The 25,507-nt window shown below is 39.8% G+C and overlaps 4 protein-coding genes across 5 annotated transcripts; 1 reads left to right on the plus strand and 3 right to left on the minus strand.

The window, feature by feature from the left end:
- Positions 1 to 5,915: 5,915 nt before the first annotated feature.
- Positions 5,916 to 8,805, plus strand: LOC141832104 (BTB/POZ domain and ankyrin repeat-containing protein NPR5-like). The gene is made up of 2 exons (XM_074719587.1): positions 5,916 to 6,640; positions 7,200 to 8,805. The coding sequence occupies exons 1-2, from the start codon at positions 6,194 to 6,196 to the stop codon at positions 8,208 to 8,210; spliced, it is 1,458 nt and encodes a 485-aa protein (XP_074575688.1). The 5' UTR covers positions 5,916 to 6,193; the 3' UTR covers positions 8,211 to 8,805.
- A 9,914-nt stretch (positions 8,806 to 18,719) lies between these two features.
- Positions 18,720 to 19,616, minus strand: LOC141832685 (protein IRON-RELATED TRANSCRIPTION FACTOR 2-like). The gene is made up of 3 exons (XM_074720142.1): positions 19,362 to 19,616; positions 18,923 to 19,273; positions 18,720 to 18,833 (listed from the first exon to the last, which is right to left on the minus strand). Exons 1-3 carry the CDS (start codon positions 19,614 to 19,616, stop codon positions 18,720 to 18,722), a joined length of 720 nt encoding a protein of 239 aa, XP_074576243.1.
- Positions 19,617 to 19,871: 255 nt separating this feature from the next.
- On the minus strand, positions 19,872 to 21,690 carry LOC141832105 (cocosin 1-like). Its single transcript, XM_074719588.1, has 4 exons — positions 21,351 to 21,690; positions 20,994 to 21,268; positions 20,428 to 20,913; positions 19,872 to 20,339 (listed from the first exon to the last, which is right to left on the minus strand). The coding sequence occupies exons 1-4, from the start codon at positions 21,688 to 21,690 to the stop codon at positions 19,923 to 19,925; spliced, it is 1,518 nt and encodes a 505-aa protein (XP_074575689.1). The 3' UTR covers positions 19,872 to 19,922.
- A 1,765-nt stretch (positions 21,691 to 23,455) lies between these two features.
- Positions 23,456 to 24,955, minus strand: LOC141832312 (protein LATERAL ROOT PRIMORDIUM 1-like). Of its 2 annotated transcripts, none has more exons than XM_074719805.1 (2): positions 24,093 to 24,955; positions 23,456 to 23,979 (listed from the first exon to the last, which is right to left on the minus strand). In XM_074719805.1, exons 1-2 carry the CDS (start codon positions 24,661 to 24,663, stop codon positions 23,711 to 23,713), a joined length of 840 nt encoding a protein of 279 aa, XP_074575906.1. In that variant the 5' UTR covers positions 24,664 to 24,955; the 3' UTR covers positions 23,456 to 23,710. The 2 variants fall into 2 exon arrangements, with proteins under 2 accessions (XP_074575906.1, XP_074575905.1); XM_074719804.1 differs by having other exon boundaries at positions 23,456 to 23,985.
- Positions 24,956 to 25,507: the final 552 nt, after the last annotated feature.

Below are 25,507 nucleotides of genomic sequence, written 5' to 3' on the forward strand. Positions count from 1 at the left end.
AAAAAATTAATTATTCATGAGGTGTGCCGGATTGTTATCCCACACTTCTTATCCGGCACCCCGTGAACAATTAAATTTTTTTATTTTAATTTTTTTATATTTAATACTATAACCTAATCCCTAAACCCTAAAGGAAAATTTTTAAATAGCTTATCCGTAAGTCAAAAAAATAAATAAATAATAAAATAAAATAATACTATTGACTATTTAAGGCGTCCGAAATTTTTTCGGATGTCTCGATTTTGATATCATGCACGATCGCATATTTTAAAACGTGCAGAATATCATTTCTTTATATATATAAATATACATACATACACGATCCTCTTAACGTGTAAGCCTCTTAACAAACACTTTCGCGAGCCTCTAAAATTCATAAATCAAATACTGTTAAGTTCGAGCTCAGTTCGATAATATTTTTGACTTCGAAATCAGGTTCAAAACTCAGCTCGTTAACTCTAGTCGGCTCATTAACTTAATTCAAATAATTTGAACGAATCTTTTTTAAATTTAGATTCGAATAGTTCATGAGCGACTTGACTCATTTACATTTGAGAAATTTGATTTAGAGATGTAGCTTACATGGTAAAGTAAGAGTTCACAAAAAAAAAACTATATTATTTTCAGTAATTTGTATGATTAAAACTTAAAAGTGTCCTAGGTAGATAAAGCAATAGTTGTATTGTTTAAACATTGAATTTTTTGCATTAATAAATTTAAAAAAAAAGATTAACAAAAGATGTTGTTTATTTTGATACGCTAAACAAAGTCAAGCAGAGTCTGACCGGCTGGGCAACCAGATCACTCTCCTTTGCTGCCCGCGCGCGCCGCCTTAATTGTTTCAGTAGTTTCAGCCATTCCATTGCACAACAAGCAAATCGCCAAAGCTCCACTGCACATTTGCGATGCCATCGGGAAAAGTCGCAGACAGTTCACTCGGCAGTCAGCCGCTGTGGAGCTTCGGATCTTGAGAGCGACAGATACCAGGAACAACTTCAGTATCTTGGCTTTCAAGGCAACCCCATCAGAGTCGCCTCTTAGGCGCCACATTTTCAATGTGTGATTACTGTTAAAGAATGCCTTTACTCCAAGCAGGGATGGCAGATCGAGTTGGATGAAGTTTTAGCATCTTCTTCCTGCTGCGCCTCTCAGAAATGCAAGGCCGTGCTGCTGCTTTTGATGAGAACATCAGGATTTGGAAATCCTGCAGTTCTGGTGTTCGTGTGTGTGTGTTTTCTACCAAAACTGCTTATTCCTTTCTGAAGCTTGCTCCTAGCAGAAATTTGTCTTCTAATTCCTGCTACTGGAAGTTAATTTGGATTTGCTCAGGGCTTCTTTCTGAGTCTGTTTGTTGCAAGTCATCCCTCGGTTCCTGAAACTTGCCTTCATGCGGTCCGGGATTGCTGAAACAAAAACTGATTTTGATCTGGATTACTGGTGTTAGATTGCCATCCTTCTTCTGTCATATTGAAATGAATGTCTAATAATCTTTCTCAGACCTTTATTAAGTTACTTTGATGTATTAATAATATCGGCTAAGTTAAATACTTGTTATGATTTAAGGTCTGAATAGGACCTAATTATCATCTTTTATCATCTTTTATCAGTTGAGATGGAACGTTTAAGTACTGCTAACTAGAATAAATGAATAAAAAAAGAGATATCTCGAGTATGAATAATTAAGTCTGCTGATCCTTTTATGATTGAACATCATATGACAGTTTTATGAACTATTCCTGCTGCATAAAAGGTCAACAACTTTCTTCCTCTTTTGATGAATTAATGACAAAAGAGAAGAGTCAAAAGCCAGAAAGCAAGAGGCTTGATACAAACATCAGTTTAAGAACATGTTTCATGGACAAAAAGGTGTTTGTAATTTTAAACTGAGAACATACTGATTTTAAGAAAGTATTAAAAGATCTAGAATTTCTCGTTTAAGTGAGAAGAGAAGTACTGGATCATCACTAATCAATAAGAATTAAAGCGAGTGCATTTGTGAATCTAGTTTTATATCTAGCTATGGACAAATTATAAGAGAAACATGCCTTATTTAATAGCTTTAAAACATTTATGAATTGCCAATTAAACAAGTTAGATTCTAGTCACTAAATCTAAGTTTACCAAGAATTCAATCACCTCATTTGGTTGATGTAGAAGTAAACTTAAACTATCATCATTGATATTTAACTTGCAAATAAACTTTAAAAAACAATTTTCCAACTTCAACATGCAAGTCATCAGTCTTATCACTTATTTGGAACAAAACAATCTCACCATTTGTTTGCCATAGCAGTACTGATCGTCGTTGCATATAGCAACAATTTCAATGGATCGACTTGACTGCATTATCCTGTTGTTCAACCAGTTGAAAAGATGTAGATTAATTCATCTTTCTGATTTGTGCCGGAGTTGCAGAAATGGGAAACTTGCTGCAGCTTGTCTGAAATACGACATGAAATAATAGTAAACTATATCTATTTTGTCTTCAGGATTCCTAATCTCTCCATATATTTATCATTCTCAATCACATATTTAACAGGAATCCATTCATGTGGCAGACAGATGGTTACTCCATGACTCATCTATTAATCAATTCTGCAACGACTGCCAACAAAATCAGTTAACTAATCTGTACTACTTAGCTAATTCAATTAGCCTTTGTTTGGTCATGTACATTGTAGAGTATGTGCATCAGCTAAAGCCTAAGGGTTCTGGTAGGGAGGGCCTAGCTAGACTTAACATTTACAATTTAGTCAGCATATATATATCCATGACTTAATTATAATAGAACTAGGCTAGGGTTTGGTGTGATGTCATTTATCAGAGGCCAGTGAGTCCCCCTTGCATTAATTAATGTGTTCATTCTGTCCCCTCTTTACATGTATATATCAAATTATCAAGCTTGAAACAGTGTTAATAATATTAAGAATGGAGTGTCTTAGTAGATGTGGAATGCTCTTTGTTGCATGGGGGACAACTCCTTGTGCTCCAATAGTTTCAGCATACACACTGATGGCCAGCTGCATGAGACTTCAATCCTGAAGGAACCATCAGATTTGTTGTTACTCTTGATAAAGATGTGCAAAGAAAAGGAACTTTGATCCTTTATCTGCTCTGATCATATATATGCATGTGCTCCCATAATTGAGACTTTTATGGTTTACTTTGTGGCCATTCTGCCAGTTAGTAGTATAATGATTAAGAACATATTTAATTAATTAGCAGGTTTCCAGGAATATGTTGTGTTCAGATAACAGTCCTCCTTGCCTAATTATTCCATGCTTGAATTATTAATTATATTTAAAAAGGAGACTTTTTTTTGTTTTGTCTTGAAGCAGTTGGTGATTTGATAGGAGATAGAGTGGTGCTTTAATATGAAGCTGATGGAAGTGGCACTGAATGATGCATCTGTTGCTTTCTCTGACAGCAGTTAGTTAATAAGAAAAAGAAAATCAATGGGAAACTAATTGGAGAGCACTTCAATTAATGCATTTAAAATGGTAGATGAGGAAGAAGAAGATAAGGCACATGTAGTTAACCATGACAAGGAACACATGACGAAGAAGAAGAAGAAGAAGAGACATCTAGTTTACTTTATTTTTTACTTGGATAGAAAAGAGTGTCTTCCGTACTAATTAATTGCTTGCAATGATAGTAATGCGTCAACATCATGGAGAAGAAAAATGAAGAAATGGGATAAGGATCTAGACATAGACATGTAGAGGCGTTTAAAATGTTGGGTAATTGTGCACAACACCTTGTTCCAAAGATTATGGTGGGCTCCAGAAATTGTGGTGGGGCCTGGGATAAAGTGTCGTAAAAGATGTTCTTTTATAATTATTAATATATTTTATAAGTAAAGATCATTAAAAATGAATATCAGAGTTTGTATGTAGATGCTTTTCTTGTAGTTTAGTTTATCACCAAGGCATAAACTACCTTCTTGTACATAGTGCATCTCTCAATTTGACTCCTTCATGAAAATGATTCTTCAGACTCTTTTCTTGTTCGCTAACAAAGAAGCTACCAATTGGTTCTCATATTTGACCAAGCTAGCCATGGACCAGTCACAGTCCCATCCAAGCAACTCTCCCCTGGTGTCTGGACCACCATGAACCTTTCTGTTCGTAGCTCACGTAGAAAACGCAGGTGGTCGGTCGGTCTCTGCCGAAGGCATAGCAACGCATGGCATAAAGACGCCACCCTTCAATGTTTCACTGTCTTCTTGAAACTTCATTCGAGTGGTTGGATCACATGGATAACGTAACTGATCAGGGACCATCATGCCAATCAAGGAACTCAGTGCGCCCTGAAATCGATCGACTGGAAGGAGCTAGAGGAAGGGTTTCCAGATCTCAAGTACAAGCCACTTGATAGCGATGTGCAGTGGTAGCTATATAGTAAAAGCTTGAGCCAATTCTAACTGGCGATCACTGCCACTGCTACTGCTGACAAAATTTGTCGTGCACTTACAAAGTTCTGCTCGTCTGTGCGGTGCCAATGAATCACGGCTAGGTCTAAATTGTTGCTTTCCTTCCATGTGAAAAAAGTGGGGAAAAAACGAAAGAGAGAATGAAGGTTTCACTCTTTCTTTTTTATGGACAGTTTTACTAATAAAATGAGCTAAGAGTTGAGGAGGTTGATGGCCAAACCTAATCTCTTATAGACTTGTTGTCTTCTTCGATGATATCATACAAAATTAGACTCATTTTACTTTATTCACCTCCTTCTTGTCTTTTCTTTGTGCAGAAAAGTTGAAGCTTACACACGTGTATTTCTACTACCACTCTCGTGTACGGTATCAAAAGATAAGCCTCCATCATCAAAGCTACGTACGCGGTTGGGGCACAGCGAAAAGAAAGAGAAGATACGAAGCAGAAGAGCAGCAGCCTAAACTCGAGCCAGGCCAGGGCAGGCCAGGCCAGTTCAGTTCAGCCCCAAGCGAAGCGAAGGGCAAAGCACGGAATGGCAGGACGGCACGGCACGGCATGGCACGAGATGGGATGCGAGATGGCGACTGTAGCAGAAAATCCACACTGACTTGTCAAATGTCACTTGCCCACACCTCAAATCATAAGACTGTCAGCGATACGTCAATCGCTAGTCTCCTCCCCCTCCTCCCTCTCCTCCTCTGCCCCGCCCTGCTCTGCGCAAAGCGAGCCACGGTGGTCAAGGCAGCGTGCATGGCTCCTTCCTGCCTCACTGCAAATGCTGCCACTGACGCTCGCTGCACCAGTCCCCATAACTCCAGTCCCAATTAAAACCACCCATGCCCCTGAATCGAAGCACGAGACCAGCCCCCACACCCAGTCCAGTCGCCTTTTTTTTAAATATAAGAAATTCAACAAGTTTATTATACGTACGCACGTACTCGATCGATCACTGTGAGTATTTCGTAAAAGTTAAATGGATTCCATCCAATCAGTGGGAGGTAGGGGGCCGGTGCGAGGAACGTGATGAATGGATCCGCAGCTGAGAATATCTACGAAATGTTAGGGTCGTGGGGCAGCCTTGATGTGGACCTCTCGATGGACAGGTTCCCCAATCAACATCTGGGCAGGGATGATCCAATTTCAAGTGCTTTTTTTTAATCATCTCCTCCTTTGTTGTTTTCTAGCCACTTCCAAAACCTAAAGAGTAAAGTTAGAACATTATAAAAGACGGGAGAAACCATGAATACAGCGCTGGGGTTGATTAGTTTTGGAGTGAATACGTACAAAAGGTTAAAAGTTGGTGCATTTTTATAAAAAAATGTGTTTGTTTTCCCTTCTCAGAAGGAACATCTCCATCCGATTTTCCTCATTTTACCACCTCAATTATTTTATATACCACAGCCGCCGAGCACATCCATCCAAATTGCTCTCCCTTTCTTGCTGGTTGGCGTTGCCGAAATACTCACACCCTGATAACTGTGCCAGGAAGAGAGAGAGAGAGGAAAGGAAAAATTGTGACCCCTTCACAAGTATGCGGATGGGAAAGAAGAACATGAAGCAGGAGGAGAAGGAAAGCATGTACTACTAAAGCGGTATTAATTTCTCCTGATCGCCAGAAGCTAGCTGAGATCTTCCTCGCTGCCTGACAAAAATTTCGGCTTCCAGAAGCAAGCCAGTTGCCTCTGAACCTTAAGCGAGTGAAAGGGAGAGATCGGGAGGAGGAGCGGTGCAGAAGAATTAATTAAAGGAAGGTGGAGATCATGGAGGAGACGCTGAAGTGCCTCTCGTTGGACTACCTCAACTTGCTGATAAACGGGCAGGCGTTCAGCGACGTTACCTTCAGCGTGGAGGGCCGGCTCGTCCACGCGCACCGCTGCATCCTCGCCGCTCGCAGCCTCTTCTTCCGCCGCTTCTTCTGCGGCACCGACCCGCCCTCGCCGGGCCTGCTCTCGTCGCCGCGCCGCTCCGGGGCTGTGCCGACCGCGGTCATCCCGGTCAACTCCGTCAGCTACGAGGTCTTCCTCCTCGTCCTCCAGTTCCTCTACAGCGGGCAGGCCTCGGTGGTGCCGCAGAAGCACGAGCCCCGGAGCAGCTGCGGCGAGCGCGGCTGCTGGCACACCCACTGCACCGCCGCCGTCGACCTCGCCCTCGACACCCTCGCCGCCGCCCGATCCTTCGGCGTCAAGCAACTCGAGCAGATCACAGAGGTCGCAATTCTCTCAGACCCCACGCTTCGGCGACGACTATACGCATCTTCCTATATATAAATCGATCCATCTTCCCCCTTGTCCCAATTCAAACAGTTGTATTGTCTCGGTTACAGTTCATTTGTCCTTCTCAATGAAGTGGCTTCCCTTTTCTTTTTCTTCTCTTTTTTTTTTTTTTTTTGGAACATTGAAGGCCAATAATGTGTTTCCTCTTTTTTGGAAATGTTCATCAACAACTGTTCCTCTTCTTCTCCATCCTTCTTTTGCTTCTGCACACAGTGCGAAAGACATCATACTCCCTATTCTCACAGCAAATCGTTGATCAGATGTCTCTTTCGCCCATACGGATCATCTTTTACCTATCATAGGCATGCATTTCTAAATCAAGTCTTTTCCATCTCTTGGTTAGATCTTCCACTCGCTTCTGTCAAATTTTGTGGCATCATTCCCAATTTCTTGAATTGGGAGCACCTGTTGCTCCCTCACAACTCACCACCTCTTCTCCTTATATTTCATGCAAGGAATCAAACGAGAGTTCTTGATATTTGTTTTGTTGCAGAAGCAATTGGCGGGCATGGTGGAGAAGGCGTCGATCGAGGACGTCATGAAGGTGCTGCTGGCGTCGCGGCAGCAGGAGACGCAGCAGCTGTGGAGCACCTGCTCCCACCTCGTCGCCAAGTCTGGTCTGCCGGCGGAGGTGCTCGCCAAACACCTCCCCATCGACGTGGTGGCACAGATCGAGCAGCTCCGCCTGAAGTCCTCCCTCGCCTGCCGCCCCTCCTTCATCCAGCACCACCAGCTCGACCTCGGCGGGCCCTCCGTCGACGTCGAGGACCACCGCCACAAGATCCGCCGCATGCGTCGCGCCCTCGATTCCTCCGACGTGGAGCTCGTCAAGCTGATGGTCATGGGCGAGGGGCTCAACCTTGACGAGGCGCTCGCCCTCCATTACGCGGTCGAGAACTGCAGCCGGGAGGTCGTCAAGGCTCTCCTCGAGCTCGGCGCGGCCGACGTCAACTGCCCCGCCGGCCCCGCCGGGAAGACGCCCCTCCACGTCGCGGCCGAGATGGTGTGCCCCGACATGGTCGCCGTGCTCCTCGACCACCACGCCGACCCTAACGTGCGCACCGTCGACGGCGTCACACCGCTCGACATCCTCCGCACCCTCACTTCCGACTTCCTCTTCAAGGGCGCGGTGCCGGGCCTGACCCACATCGAGCCCAACAAGCTCCGCCTCTGCCTCGAGCTCGTTCAGTCGGCGGCGATGGTGATGTCGAGGGAGGAGGCCAATAACTGCGCCGCCGCCGCCGCAGCCGCCGCTGCCGCCGGGAACAACCCGGCGTACCCGCGGCTGAGCCAGCACGAAACCAGCCCTTGCAACGCGAGCTGCTCCAGCCCCAACATGGTCAACCTCAACCTCGATTCAAGGATGGTGTATCTAAACCTCGGGATGGCAGAGCAATTCGGGTGCAAGATGAATGACGGCGCCGGAGATCAGAGCAGCAGCAGCAGCAGCAGACCTCAAGGCGTCGGTCCATCCTCCCTGTACCATTCCCATGGCTTCCCCTAACTTGTGAACTATTAGTCACATCATTCTATAACGCCCAACGCATCGGTAAGTGGTGATCATACCTTTCTAGCAAACATAACGTTGTTACTTTTTGGAACAATTGGGGAAGCAAGAACTAGGGCATGTGGAGTCGTATGAAGTCCGATCTGGGAGAGAAGAAGAAGAGAATTTAATATGATTTGGGTTTTAGATTAATCTGTCTGGATTGCCACAGTGCATCTGGTTTATTGGGTGTTGGGGATGCACCAGCATGTGAGAGATTTGAAGAGGGAGACAACAAGAATCTAAGGAAGCTGTGCATGGTCGATGAGAAATATATATATCTATATAATGTGTATGCAGGTCAAGCTTTTCTCTCTTGGCCTCTGATGCTTGATCATTTGGTTTCACTTGCTAAATATATTATATAATATTCATGTCATCCCTTGTTACTTGAACTTGTTACTTTGTCCTCTCTGTATTATCCTTCCTTCTATACCTAGAGTTGTAATTCAACTGTTGCATTAATGCTGTACCAGCTTATACAGTAACTACTTGACACTATTTGTAACTTTGTATTGGAAGATCATGGCTAGTCAACAACTACTACTGAGTGGGGAACCATTTTCCCTACCTTTCTTTCTGTCTAAAATATTGCATCAGCATGCTTTGTTGTATATATATATATATATACAATTCAACTATGACTTTTTATTATAATTTTATGTTTGCTCTTTCTAAAGATACACTGGTGGATTATAATTTGTAAAGTGAAGATCTTGTCCTTTGGAGTAGTTTGTGTGCATTCCTAAAAGATGAAGCAAGATGGCACTAGACTTAGATTTTCAGAGGACTTTTCTTTTAAAATATAATGGCAACATTTACTATCTTTTGAGATGGTTAACTACCAACATAGAATAATATATGAAAGAAAGTTTAAGGAATACAATTGAATAGCTAAAATGCTTAAATAACTTTTTGTTTTAAAGTTTTATAGTTATTATATGCTGGGAACACATATAAGTCTTAGAAATAAAACAAACCATTAATTGTAACTCAGATCAAAGCATAAAAGAAATCGTTTAGGGTTTTCTACCCTAAAACCCTTAATAGCGTAGCAATTCTAGTGTAGTACCTTAACAAAAAGTTATTATGTAATAGTTGATACTTTGGGATTGCTAAGCTCAAAATGACAATCTTGATCAACATGATCCCCTAAAACTAAACAATTAACCCTATAAAAGGTTACCCTAACTCTTCTTGGGGTTGAGGACCCTATCCTATTAAGCCTCTCACAAGGCACACTAAGAACAAAAAAAAAAAGAAATGATATAGCTTCAGAGAATCCTTAACTCTATTGATTTATTCGAATTAAAATATCTCAAAATTTATCCAATCAAACTCTGCAATACAGTCTCTTTCTTAATGATTTCTTAAGCTAATCAAACTCTGCAATACAATTATTAAAAGCAAGAGCAACATTTCTCACAAAGCAGGTATCACAGTGTGTGATTAGTCAAGAACATAATCAAACCCTTTCTTTGGGTCCACAGACGACCAAATGAACAAGCCCTTTGTCGACTCACTTTATCGATCAATCTCTAGCAAAGAGCTGATATTGTATTATTTGAGAATCGATTATAATCTAAATCAAATAAGATTATGATTAATAACTTTGAATAAATAATCAAGATTATTAATAATAAACTAATCCCAACCAAACACGCCCTTAGGGGTGGAACCAAATGGGCCTTCCTTCCTGCACCCCCAAAAGATCCCAACGAACTCGTCTGGTGAGATAAGATTTAATTATTATTGTCGTTGTTTATTCGTATTTGATCACTAAAGACAATTAGCAAGACAAACTGAAGTGGGGTGAGCTCTTTAAAAAAAAATGGAGATGTCCCCCTGGCCTGGCCTCACTTTGGGATTTCTTGCTGGTCTTAAATTGATGTGGAGATGATGAGGCATCTTGACAAAGAACAGGCATTGGCATTTAGTTCTCCACCCACCGCCAGATTCCAATTCAAGGAGGTCAACTCATTTCACATCTTGCTTTAAAGAGCGTGGCATGCCTTTAATTGTCTCCTCGGGCCAATTCCAAAGGCCAATCTTTGGCCTCGCCATTAATTTCCATGGAGGAAGAAGGGAGGCCAGTGAAGTTCCATTATCATTTATGTGGAGTGATGGAAATGGTAGAAGGCATACCTAACCCTTGATTTTGTTGCAGATTTTTTGCTTTGCTAGATAGGTTAAGTTGGTTGGTTTGCCCAATTAAGTTAGTCGGTCGAGCAAGCAGTTGGTATGGGTCGGCATACTAGATCCATCATCAATCTGTGTGGATGTATCGGGCTCACCCGAGCTAACTCGATCCTTAAGTCTGACTTGCTTGCTCGAACTAATAGGACATCCCTACTTAACAGAGCTACTTGGCCCGACTGAGCAGTCCAATCTTAACTTGTCTGACTCAATTGGTCCATTCGGTACAATAAGTAAGATGAGCCTGACCAGATAGCTCACCCTAACCTAATCGAGCGGCTTGATTAACCTACTTAACTAACTTGTCAACTAAACAAAATTGTCTACATTACTATCCCCTGGGGCATATTGTGGTGGTAAAAGGTAATGATGATTCTCATGCGACAAGGGTTTAAATCTCACATCGGACATTTTCGAACACCTGTAGAGTTTGAACCACTGATGATGTTGAAGTGTCATGCCAAAATCCACCTGTACTTCTTGAATTTACTTAGTGGCCGGTCTGTAGGTCGGACTGCCCACCTTCATGATTAACCGGATCGCAAGAATTAAATATCTGAAGTAATAAAAAAAAAACCTATATTACCCAACCAACTCGCTAGATCTGCTTGTCTAACCTATCAAACAAATCCCCTTGACTTGCCCTCCCCACTAGGCCCTCCTCTTGAACTACCCAACTCCGACAACTTGACCATCCAACTTGTCTAGCTCAACCAACTCGATTGATCTCGTCTAACTCAACCAAATCGATTGATTTGATAAGCTTGTGTGAATAAGGGCGTAAGATGCAAGACGAGGATTGATTCATAAATAGAGTGAAGACCTCTATTCATTTCATTATCCCCCATAAAAATCATTTTTCTTACAAAAATACCTATTATAAAAAATATTTTTTGACAATAATTTTCCATTGCGCTCAATGTTTTATTTTTTTTTTACAAAATAAATATACAGACTTTAAATATATATTTTTCATTAATTTAATAACACATAGTATAATTTATAATATTTACAATATAATTAGCAACGTTTTAATTTTTTTTCACTTATGAGCACAACATCTACATTTTTATATTCTTACTTTAGAATTCATACATAAAATTTCAACACCATATTTAGATTTTTTTTATATATTCTAGTTTAATAATTCATATTCAATACTTTATCATTTTTAACATTTATGCATAAATTCATTTTTACCATTTTATCCATAAATGCTGCATATCTATCCTCCTATCCGCTGCCAGAAATAATTCAAAGATATATAAAAGAGGAAAATGAAAATTTTTATTTATTTATTTTTTAATTCAGATATTCCAGATTCCTCCTACTAATTCATAAATCTAAAATACAATCTATACATTAAAAACAGATTTTTAAAATATTTATTTTAAAAATATTAAATTTAAATTTTTATTAAAATCTTAATTGATAAAAAATAGATGAATTAAATTATTAAACACGAAATGAGAATATTAAATTATAAAATTTATATTTAAGATTCATATGAATTCAAATCTAAATTTCAGTACTTTAAAATTAAGAAAAATTTTATAAAATCATGATTAAATTTATTATATTATATAGAATTGAATATTTAATTATAAATTGATTACATAAGAAGATTAGAATTATTAGATAATCAACCGTGTAAGATCGCTAGGTAGTATATTCCACCTTCTTACTAGGATAAAAAATAAAAATATTAAAAAGAATAAGAATTATACTTATTGAGTAAAAATTAAAAAATAAATTTAACATCCTATCGATATATATTTAAATGATCCATAAATACTTTAATTAAATGATATAAAATTACAATAAATATCTATATTAATCTTAAAATAAAATGAATTTATTAAAATACAAATATTAATATAATAAAAAAATAAAGTTTAATAATACAAAAGAATTTATATAATCGATGATATTCGATGAGATTAGATTTATTATTGTTGTATGGATTCAAATCAAAGTTAATTTAGACTTCATTTTAGGATAAAATATTTTTTTTATTTCTTTTTTAAATTGTCACACAGATATAAGACGGATCAACACATCAGAAATCCATCATATGAATATATGATAAAGTGAAACAGATATTTGTTGACTGAGATGCTGTGCGAATGGTGTCATGGTAAAATATTCAGGTTGTCATCGGAACCCAACTATGGCCTATTTATGAATTTTCCAAAGACCTGCTGGGCATCTGGATTCATGCGCTTCCCGAATGAGGAGCCTGGGATTATCATCAAATGCTGCATGGTTGTCCATCATGGTTCGATAACAGAGCGAGCCCAATGGTGGGTCGTCGATGCGTGCACTTCTCGATTTACCCTGGTGGCCGGTGGGAACTCGGTCACCCTAGAAATAGTCAATGAGGCTAACTGGGATTTATCATTTTTTTTTTATAAAATAAAACAGACTGACTCACTAATCGATGAGTTAAAAAATTTTCAACACAATCCAACCTCAGACGAATTGTGAATAGACGGGTCAATCCATAAATCTATCATAAAAAATTAAAATTTTAAATTTAAATTATAATTTAAATCAATCAAATTAAAATTTTTAAATTTGAATTATAATTTAAAGAATTTTAATTTAGTAAGATTAATAATGTATTAAATTTTTTATTTTAATTTTAAATATTTTTTAAAAAATAATTTTTTTTAATTTATGAGAATTCAAATCCAGCTAAGTCTAGCTAACAAGATCGATCCTTTGAATCCATCTTAAATAAATTAATAAAATTTTAATTTAATCTATTTAAATTATTTAACGAAACTGATCAATCCAGCTCTACTTTTCTTACGTATTGTCTCTCTCACCGCCTGACGCGCCGGCCCTCTTCCACGCTCTGGATGCTGTTCTTTTTCTTCCCCTCCAACGCCAGCCATCAGCATTTCTTCTCTCAGAACCAGCAACAGAAGTTTTTTCTGCAGCTCCTCCCTCGATCGTCCTCTCTTCTTCCCCTTCCTATCTTCTTCTTCTTTTTTTTTTTTCAGTTCTTTTCTTCCTAGCTAGCAGCAAGAGCATCATCTTTAATTTGCTGTCTTTTCTTCACACTATCCAGATTCCAACGACTTCCCTTCTATTCACAGCAACCACAACAGCAACTTAATCCCCTTCCACAAAGTACTGCTTTTTTTTCCCTCCAGCAATCACCAGCCATTTTCTTCTCCTTCCCTTCCCAACGACAGCAGCTTAGCTCTCCCTCTTATTTTTCAGGCAAGTGCTATCAGCCCTCTTTTTGCTGCTTTTCATCGCACCTATTCACTGCTTTTCTCTTTCTGCATTTTTTTTTAGTTCTTCATGACAGAACCTTATGAAATGGATAGGAGATTGAGTTGAAGCTGGAAGGTGAGCAACTATTCCCTTCTTCAGAAATATTAAATGATAAGTTATCACATAGACCTCAATTTGTGCTAATTCAAATGAAAATCAGGGTGCCAATCATAGAATCAAATTGCGAAATGCAAGCTACAGAGGGCCAGTAGCTTCACAGGACAGTGCCCATGTGCAAATAGAACTTGATGTAAGTATTCAACAATTCTCTTGATTGAGTAAACTCTGTTGATTGCTTTGTTGAGGAATCTATATACTTTTCATTCTTAATAGCCGATCCAGGACCAGTTGGTTTTGTAACATCATATCATCTTAATCATTGTTAAAGATTTGATGGGTAAGCTCATATCACAAAAGCTTAAGGTATTACAAATGGACAATTCAATGTGATGGCCCATCTCCCTATCTTCCTTTCACAAGGTGAATTAGGAGTGCGCTTGATGGAATTGAAGTAACAACTGGGAGATGAAACAGGATTACACATAGAAGTTCAACTATCAGTAATTGAGGAGAAGAAATGGTGCGAGGCAACATTCAAACTCCTAGTTTTAACTTCGGCGCTCATTCTAATCTCTGATTGAGTGTTGCAGATATCCTAGACATTTTCTTCATCATTGAAGCTTCTTGTATCTGTCCCTCAACAGTTGCCTTCCGTTGACTTGCCCAACCACGATCTCAGAACAATACTAATATCTATTTATTTTCACACCAATATTTGTAGTAGTATTAGTGAAAATTTAAAAATATTTAATGATGAAACCGAATAACTTTTTGATTTTTATTATCCTACTTCTCATTTAGTTTAGTGAAATTTTATAGAGTAGTATTAGTTTTAAATGAACATAGTATCAATGAATTTTATCTTTTTGTGTATTAGCAATGCAAATGAAATGAGATAAATATTTTTTTTCATATTTTTGAAATTTATTTAGTTGTATTTGCTTTAGATCCTAGATATAAATTAGAAGTTTTATAAGAAATATTAGTTTTGTATTACAATGTTTTAATTCTATTTAAAGATTTTTTCTCTTAATTTTAATAATATTATATATAATATTAGAAATTATTTATATGATATTTATAAAGAATATAATATAAAATATGGAATACAAATTAATATATTTGAAACATAAAATATTAATAGTAGTATTAATTTAAAATTTATAAAAGCACAACTTTTATTAAAAGAACCACAAGGATCCTGTAAGTTCCACACAGGAACTTAAGAATTATTTTATGACTTTTTTGATTTTAACGAAGTAGATAGCAAAACGGATTTTGATAATCTAAAGTGGTGGTTATGGAATGCTAAAAACTTTCTCATCCCTCCATGATTGCCAAAGAAATTGTAACTTGTCCAGTGTCAATAGTTGTTGTGGAATAGATGTTCAATGCCGATAGTAATATATTAGATGAATGATGATTAACTTTGTCTTCCGACTGCCGTTGGAAACCCAATATTACTCAACGATTGGACCAAAGTCAAAAAAAGAATATAAGGTTTATATGACGAAGTCGAAGAATTTGATATTGAAAGAATGAATATTACGGAAATATAAAACGAAAGTGAGTAGCAATGATGCTACTTCTTAAGGTAAAAAGATAAAAAAAAAGATAAGAGAACTACGTGGGCGTGGGTTTTGATTTCTCTATACTCTAATGAAATATGTAGACAACTTAAATAAGTACAAGTTTTTTTTTATAAATTTATAATTTATTTTTTTAATATAATAATCTTGAATCTTGGTGAATCATTAATCGTCTGGATGGTTAAGGTTTTGAATCGTCGGTTCTGAATCTTGGTTGGGTCTAATCCGGGACAGAGTCACCTTCAACAAATTTTTCTTTGTTCGAGACAGAGTCGCCAACTTGAAGGTGACTCATAGTGATCAACGACTGCTCCCTCGTGCTCCTCTCTTCCTTTGCTCATCTCTTCCTCTCTCAATGTCTTGACCACATGGACTTTGACATCAAAGATCGATCTCGGAGTCATTGATTGTACACTTGTCCAATCAGTTGGACTACATTCTCCTTCAATTAGACTTGAAGAAATTACTTGTGATGTAGAGGTAAGGTAAGGGTCCATGTGGCAAGCCCTTGACTCGGTCAACATAGGAGCCATGTGGTAAGGACAGGGTTTAGTCAACGTGGGAGTCGCGTGACAAGGTATGATCTTCTAACTTTCTGAATCCCGATCAGTCAAGTTCCCGATCGCCCAACTGCTGACCTCTCAAGCCAAGTCGAGTCATTGATTCCTCGACTTTTTGACTTCCCGAACTCCTAACATGTAAAGGGACACGACGAGCGAAGGGACATGATAAGTGAAGAGGCACAACAATTATTTCAACACTTTTCTTTTGCAAAAGGTGAAATCCGTCACCCCAGCGGTCCTCACACGGTCGGTCAACGACCATCTGTGAGGAGGCAAATCGAGAAATTGCATGCAGTTGGTCACGACGGAGGAGGGTATTATCTCGATTTTGTCGAGATTCGAACTCTTACCCTCTTTTATAAATCTACTCCATCATAACCAATTCAGCTATGCCCCGAGGGTAAGCTGAGTTTCTCTTCAAGAGATATGCCCCTTAGACTTCTCTCTTTATATAAGGTAAGGGGAGAGAGGCTCTAAAGGGTATCATATGGTAGGCTCTACTATCATCATCATCTACACTATCTCCATTCTTCATTTTTTCCATTCTATTACTATATTTGAGGGTCTAATGATGATTTAGGCATCGGAGGGGCCTCACTGGGGTAACTTTTAGTGAACCCTATAATGCGTGTTATTCATTTCAAGAATCAACCACGAAGAGATGACTCACTTGAAGCTAATTTGAAGAAGCTGACTAATTTGAAGAAGCTGACGATGAATTGTCAACAAAAGCGAGTTCCATGAGATTTGACCCATCCCCATTCTGGAACGTGAACAGTTGCCTACAGTCGCCTACAACTGTGCACAACCAACAACACTTGCCTTATTAATTAGTTGCCATTTTGAAATTTGAAATCGATGGCGTATACAAACATCATATAATTCTAATTATATCTATATATGTAAAGTAGAATTGATTTTATACTTTTCATATTTGTGGGCAATTAATTAAGCTTTTGAAGATCTTTTTAATAACAAGTAATGTAATAATAGCATGTGTATACGACTAATGATATTTTCAAATAACAATTAATTTTTTAGTTGAATTTATACTTGGGCTATTTTTAAAAATTATCATTATATATACTTGATTTTAAAGACAAATTAATTACCAAATGAGTTTTTCAGATTTTCTTATGATAAAAAAATATCAGTTTGCATTCTTAAATTTTTTAAATCAAGAATATATAAACTATAATTTTTTATGAATATTATGGATAACTTGTTTATTTGAGATGAATAAGGGAACCATTGAATTCATCCATTGAATAATAAATTTCCAGCCCTCAAACATAATTAAAAAAATTGAAAAACTAATTAAGATCAATATTGTGCTTTTGAAAATTGAAAATAAAAAATATTAAAAGAGCATTTGCCACAATTTTTTCATCTTAAAAATATTTTTTATTTATTTTAATATTATTTTAGTAGTTTAGGCCAAAATTACAATGTAAAATAGTTTTATCAAAAACTATATACATCAATTTTGCTTTAAATAATTTTATCAAATCTACTTTAATATACGACCAAAATTGTATTTTCTAATTTAATTAAAACTATTTTTATATTATTGTAGAAATTTTGGTGAAAATTATTTTAATCTTTTTATTAACTCGTTGTTCAATTTATATATAAATTTAATTTTATCCTGCCACGGTGTGATCATTCTTTAACGGTGCTCGACGTAGCCCACATGCCCATGCATGATCAGCACGCAAAGGAACGAGCTCTCCATGCGCTGCAACGTTGCCGGACTCCTCCCTGCAACACTGTTGCGTGCTCCACCCTTCATTGTTTATCTATCACTCTTCCCATATGATCAAGTGGGCAACAGAATACCAATGTACGTGGATAGGTTAATTTGAATACGAACTTCCACTGTATTAATTATAATACTTGAGCTTCTCAAACATCATTCATTCTGACTTTGATGCACATATTGACCTTCTGCAATATATATATATATATATATAGGTTTAATAAAAACAGTATAATATTCGAATTTATCTAGTCTTAACTTAATGGTGAATCACTTATGTTTTGTTTGGGAGGAGGTGAGGGAAGGGAAAAGAAGGGTAAATAAGGGGAGAGGAACTTTAAATCTTATTTGTGAAAAAGTGAGGGAAGGATTAGGAAGGATAAGTCTTCACCTTCCTTACCTATGAAAAGGAAGATTTGCTTACATTTCCTTTCCTTCCCTTTCCCTTCCGTTAATGAATTTTCTCTCACCCCATCCAAATAAGCCATTAGTTGTATACGAAGCCAGCTTGAGTGATTGTACTAATAATACTAGAGCATCTGCACATTGAGGAGAGTATCATTGCAAAACTACAATTGTCATCCTCCTTGAGGAGGTCCACTGATAAACACTAGTGCATCAAAAGGAGGAGCTCATGGTGTGTAGCAAAACAAGATCAAGTGGAGCTCAAGGCGAGTAACAAATCATAAAGGAATGTGATCAGTAATAAGACTTTATATAAATGGTGTGAGAGTTTATATATCTTCTTCCTTGAAAAATAACAAATGAAAAGGATGAAAATGTGCATACATTCCTCCTCACACAGAATAGTTGCATTATTCATGCATATTGGATTTGATGAATCAGGATGAAAATTTTCGGATTTTTTGCAAAATTCTAGCTAGAACATAAATGCAAAGGACAACAGTGTTTTTGGTAAATATTATTTATGGTTGATGCATACAGATGGACAATACAATATAGATTTTCACCCAAGAAAAAACTATCATATCTCATCGACTAATGCATGCATTTACATATGCATGAAGACCGGAGCAACGCCGGAATATTCTGCTCTTGCCTCCTGCAGCTTTATCTGTCTTATGAGATGGTCACCGAAGATGTCAGTTTTGAAAGCTTCCCTTGCCTGTCCGAATTCACAACGCACATCAATGTCAATGAATCACAAGACCACTAGACTAGCAGTAAGAAGGTGGAGGAAAGTTAATTAATCACCTGCAGGTGGAGGCTGCAGAAACACCTCCCGTCCTCTGCGGTGTGAGTTGAAGCATTCAGAAGCTGAAGCCCCTCTCCATCTAAAGCACTCAGAATTCCAGACAAGGAAATCATGGCATCTTGGCTCAGTAAACACAACTGCACCATGATTTCCCTGTTGCTGAGACAGGTAACTGAAACAAGGGGATAGCCGCCTACACTTTGAACGCAATGGGTTTCTTCTTCGCGCCTCCGCAACACCAGTAGCATCTCTTCTTTTCTCCGAGACAGCTGCTGCACCTCTGCTTTCAGCTCCGGTATGTACTTCAGCACCTGCGAAATGGTCACTGGGATGCTTACCTTCTTTTCCTTCTGCACAATGAAGGAGAAACATAAAAAGATCGAGGATCATGTTCCTTATTCTTCAAAATCAGGAAAGGAAAATTAAGGAATTGCATACATTTTGTTTGGATTCGGGAAGTAGACTGCGAAGCGAGGAGTACAGGTCGTTGGTCTTCTTTCTTCGATCTCGCTCGTAGGCGTTGTGGCCCAGCTTCCTGGTGGAGCTCGGCGAGTCTAACTTGCCGCCGAGCATGGAGTAGTAGTGTTGGAGGAAGCTCTCATCGTCCAGCTCAATCTGTTCCGACGCTCCATCTACTTCGGCTTCGAGTTCAAGCTGGGAACAAGAGAAACCAGCGAACCCTGCTGTGGCCATATCAGTTTGATCTCTGCAAGTGAACGAGGGTTGGAGATCAAATCCCTCGCCCTCCCAAACTAGTTCTTCTTCCCCTTGCTGCCTCACCTTCTTGGTCATTGTGATATATACTAGTTAATTACATTATTCTGCTAATTCTTATATCTGGTTCACAGATATGTTAATTATTATTATTAATGCATTAATCTATCTCGTAACTTGCTGAAAAAATATATGTAAAAATGCCGCAGACGACAATTTATTTATTTGAGTAGGAAGTAGAACATCGACTGGTCAAGGCTTTATTCATACAAGTCGCTCTCCCTTTTAGTTTTCTGTGACAGTTTTGAGCACATTACTCTGCTGTTCCCTCTCCAACCTCGGGCTAAAGAAGAACATCTCATTCCCTCTATTGAATTTGAGCCTCCTGGCTTCCTCCCTCGAGATGTTGTACGAGTTCATGAGCACCTCTATCGGTAATCCACGGAAAGACGATGTCTTCCCCACGACGTGGTTCGCTATAGCATTTTCGTGAGTATTGAACGAGATCCACTCGAACTGCTCGCTTTGAGCTTTCTTGATCACCACATGGTGCTGAGGAACCACCAGCAGCTGCCCCTGGCGGAGCTCGCCGTCAAACACAGTTCGACCTCGGTGACCCACAACTTGCATGCGGCAGCTTCCTCTCAACGCGTAGATGATGCGATGAGCATTGATGAGCCAATGAGGTGCATTTATGGCGTTCTACATGATTGCACAGAGAAACAAAGTTGTAGTGTTGTTTTTCTTCAATTTCAGATAAATAGAACTGAATGATCAGAATGATGTGTACCTGTCGGAGAACTCCTTTTTCGGCGCTCAATTGGATGAACCTGAGGATAGGGAGTTTCTGACTGTTGAGTGTGGTCAGTCTTCCAGCTCGTGGATTGTAGTAGTCGGCCCTTACTGGATTACCAATGTTTTGCTTGTTCTTCAAAGCACAGTAAGCCTGCTCCAATCCATTGGATTGGTACGGAAAGTCCCTCGACTCTTGAGCTTGTTCTCTTTCCTCCCACTCTTGCTCCTGTGCTTCTTGTTCAGCACCCCATCGTGATGGTTGCAACACCTGAAGCCCTCTCTCCACGCGAACGATTTCACCTCTGTTATCTTCTTGGCTTTGAACTCTTCGTACCATTTGCTTATCGACTCCAAGAGCTTCGGCAAGCAGTTCAAGCTCAAAGCCGCTTAGGAGGTTCTTCCCCAAATGCTGTCGGAATCTCTCTTCTGTTTCTGCACTTTGTTCCTGTGATCGCTTCTCTCTACCCGCCAACAAAAACTCCTGAATTTGTTCATACAGATTAGATCGAAGCTACTATATACATTATATTGATGTGTATGATGAAACAAGTAATTGGTTACCCGATGTTGGCGATCGAGTTGGTTGGCATTGCTGCTGGGGTCAGAAACAGTAATGGTTACAACTGGGACTTCGCCATTGTTGTAGCACCAGTGTGCGACGCCGGCAGGCAATGCAATGATATCACCTTCACGGAAGAATTGTATCCTTTGGTGCTCGTCTCGGAACTGTTGGCTCTGGCCTGCAACTTCCTCTTCCCATTGCTGCTCGAAGCCTTGTCGCGGAGATTGGAATGTCTCCGGACAACCAGGGACTACCGTGCCCGTGATACCCCTTCCTGAAAGATCGATGCATATATTAAGGCTTCGCTTAATTTACGTAAGGGCGCGATGTAGGAAAGGAAAGATCAAGGGACGAGCCTTGGACGACGTAGATCAAGGTAGGGGCGTTGGAGAAAGAAGGCAACAGGAGGCCCTTGGGTTGGATGGTCCGACGCTGGGCCGCCACCCCGGCACATTGGAACTGCTCATCGTACTGGTCGAAGTACTCAGTGAAGCCAGCCTCGGACGGCACGCGGCGAGTGGGCTCGAGGGCGGCGAGGCGCTCGAGCTGGCATTGGCTCCGGTAGCCGAGGTGGCGCTGGGACACCCACGGCTCGCCTAAGCTCTGCTGACCGAAGCCGAGCTGCGCGAGGGCGGCGTGAGGGAGAAGGAGGCACAGAGCGAGGGAGAGAACAATGAGAGCTGTGGAGTCGGCCATGGCTAGCTAGCTGTGAAGTGCAGGGAGAGCGTGCGTGTGAATATTTATAGGCTCAAAAAGACAGCTCTGTTTTGGAGGCTTTGGGAGGGTTTGGTGGATGGTTACAGCTCCTGACCGCGTGTCATGGTCTGGTAACAAGCGCACAATGTGCGTCAGTTGAGAGCCCAACTTCCTCCTGCAAATAACATGTGAAGCTGGATGACGACCAAGTTTAGCTCCGGTAGGTAACAAAACTCGACTCGTCGGCAAGTTTTCACATGATGATCCTCTCCTCCATGATATATAGCTCTTTTCTCTCGATTTTCTGATTCAATTTTTGATTCAGTTATTTTCTTCTGCAAAAGGTGGAATCCGCCACTTAGCGGCCCCACACGATCAGTCCCACGATCATTTATAAAGAGATAAATCGAGAAACTGCAGTTGGTCATGACGCAGGAGGATATTGCAGATAATCCTGAAGTATGATAACTTGAGATCAATTAGTATTATAGATGATCGTGAAACTGACCGTGTACTAAAGAGATCAATTAGGAGCATCCTCCCTTATAAATACATTTATTCTTCAATATACTATTTATATATTATTATCTTGTCATCCAATCCTATCAACGAGTTGTATAAACAAGATAAATTCACGTTATAACAACTATACAACCGTAACTCTTATAATGTTGTAACAACTATTATGATTTTATAACTACTATGGTAATTATAACAGCTACAATTCATATATATTACAATGTGAATATTATTGAACAACATAAATCTATATTGTAACAATTATGAAATTATTTCATAGCTGTTACAAAATAGATTTATATTAGTAAACAAATAAATTCTATCGGAATAACTACAATTTCCTAATTATTATCGTACATATTTATTATTAAATATGTCTGTTATTGTATTTAATATTATGACCAGAGATAATAATATCAAATATTGTATTTAATATATAGGATAGAAAACAACAATATCAAATACAGGAAGAGGAAGAGCAAGATATGGGACGAGATGAGATGCTGTCTTAATTAAAAACAAAAGAAGACGCCGATTAAAAAAAATGAAACGTCCTTTTCATTTTTTGGCCAACATTAAATTGCTGGACAAGAAGAAAGGATACGAGCAAAAAAAAATTATATAAAAAAAATATGATGTGACCTGCAGATAAAGCAGAAGAAATCCTCTTCTTTTAAAAGTCATATCAAAGGGGTTCAAAGCCATCAAACCCATGATAATGCTAAGAAAAACATGAATATGCTGCACTGTAGACATTTTAAATAATTCTCTAAAAGTTCCTACAAAAAAAAAAACAATTCTCCAAAAACAAAAAACATGAGAGAGAAACAATTCTCTGTGTATTTCTACAGACAATTCCTAGATGTCATCTTATGTTCTTGCATTTTATCATTTAATAGAGATGCATTATTTATCTTTGTATAAGTATTGATTTTTTGATGCATGATGTTAAGATTTTTTTGATTTTTATCATTCACTTCTTACCTTGGTAATGATACCTTAATTACTATCTTTCATTAACAGAATAAGACAAGATTGAATGATCATCATTATAAAAATTGAAAGCATAATATATTTAGCAATCAACTCAGTGCCTATATCTTGAAAGAAAAAGAAAATCTAAAGAAAAACAAGGAACAGAATAAAATCAATCATGAGCTCTATTTTTGGCTAGTATAAACACATTTATCTAATAACTATTATGACCAAAGGATCACACGAAGACCAAATGATCACACTTCAGAAAGAACAGCAGGAACATGATTTCTCACAGCAACTTTATATCTTTTGACAATTATTCATGAGCGAAATGAAACATAATTAAAATGGAACGCGATCACTAAGCTGATAACAAGGCGAGAGGACTAAGAACCTTCACCAATCTAATTATTAAAAAAAATAGTACGATCTAGCAAAATGAAGAAAGGAGCAGACTTTTACAAACATGATATCAGGTGCTCTACTCACCTATGGATGGTAATTGATGGAGATTTCAACTGATTTAACTGCCGCAATTGGTGCCGCCGAGGAGGCCGGACGACGAGGCGCCACCGTTTTGGTTCCCGAGGTGGAGGTCGGACATGTCTCGTACCGCAGACTTGCCGCCGCCGTCGACGCCTTTGCTGTAGAGAATGCCTTTGAAGACCCGCCCGCCGATCTTGACCGTCGCATGGTAAGCGTACTCCATCTCGCCGCTGTCGACCGGCGTCACGCGCACGCACCGGAACGTAGCCGGCGCTCGCACCTGCCGCGGCAGCCCGTTTCTGACGACTGCATCTGCGTGGCAGAAGAATCGGATTGAAATGTGATGTAGAGGAACCTTTCTGATAAAAAAAATTTATTCTTTTTTGGGATAAGAAATGGAGATATTGATGTAGAGGAACCTTGGTGGGTGATGGATGCGGTGGTGTCGGAGCTCCAGGACGGAGCGGCGTTGTGTTCGGGGGCGTGGGAGGCGTAGTTCTCCGGCAAGGAAGCCGCGAGGCGAGGCTTCTTCTGGGAGGATGCTGCGAGGAAGGGTTCCCGGCGGCCGGCCGTCGGGACCCACGTGTTCTTCTTCACGTGGGTCGAGAATTCGTAACCGCGGCTGTCGCCGCAGCGATGGCACGACGGCCCTCCGCCTTCTGCCGCCGCCTCGGTCCCGTAGTCGGCAAGGATCCCGCACACGTTGACTCCGGTCGGCAAGCCCGAGTGGGTGAAATTAGGGCTAGGGTTACGATTAGCCTGGGGGAAAAGGAGATTAGGGTTGCGGTCGGGCGATGGTTGTGGCGGATGCCAGAGGTGCACGCCGCCGAAGGTTTTGCCACGGGCTCCATCGCCGCTGTCGGCGACGAGGCGCGCAGGAGCAGCAGCGAGGAGGGGGACGACGCCGTGCTGCTGCTCCGCGAGGGACGGCGAGAGCGAGGAATCGTGGCGGCCGAGAGGGGCGGCGGAGGCGAGCACCATCATGCCCATGTCGACTGCATAGGACAGATCTCAAACCTTCCGTGGCGCCTTCTTATTCCACCTCCCTCAACTCGAAGTTGTCCGCTTGCATGCCTGCTGCCAATTTCTAACTGGCTCTTGAGGTGGAGTCGCCGGAGTCGCTGCTGCAGCTGCTGCGGATGATGAGGCGAGTCTGGAAGTGGTGTCAGTGGACGTGAGTGCGAATGGGGGACAGAGACAGAGTGGCGGAGGGTGGCGCGGCTTGTTTCTTTGCCCTTTACTGCTGCCGGGAATGTTGGGATTCCAAACAGTGCGAGGTGAGTTGTACAGCACCAGACCAGGCAAACCAATGAGTTTAACATGATCATGCGATCGTTTTCTACACAAAGAATAATGATAATAATAATAATAATGTCAATTTTTCGTTGAAAGTTTTGGGGGGAATATGCGAAGTGGCGGTGTGCCTCGAGCCCCGCACCGCCACTCGGTTGAGAGAAAGTGGGAAAGGGAAAGGATTCCCGCATTCATTATCATTGCGTCAGCCAGTTTATTGACAGCTATCTCAACTCTCATCCACGTTCTGCATTTATGAAAGCACGTTCTGCATTTATGAAAGCAGGGAGCGATGCGCCGATCCCAGTGATTTTTCATATACTTTTCTTTTTGCTTCTTCTCTAGGCCAATTGGAAGGCCAGCCACAATTCGATTAATCCCCGATCCATTCCTTCTATCTACCTAACTCAATGTCCAAGTTATATATTTGGACCTCCTTACGGACATGATTAGTATTAGGATGGTAAATTACCACATAAATTATATATTTTAGATAACAATCAAATGAGTATGTTTTCCCTTTTTATAATTATGAAAGTGA

Source organism: Curcuma longa, chromosome 7, assembly GCF_044706935.1.
Source record: "Curcuma longa cultivar G26 ecotype Majalengka, Jawa Barat chromosome 7, ITB_CL_G26_1.1, whole genome shotgun sequence".
Classification (NCBI taxonomy): Eukaryota; Viridiplantae; Streptophyta; class Magnoliopsida; order Zingiberales; family Zingiberaceae; genus Curcuma; species Curcuma longa.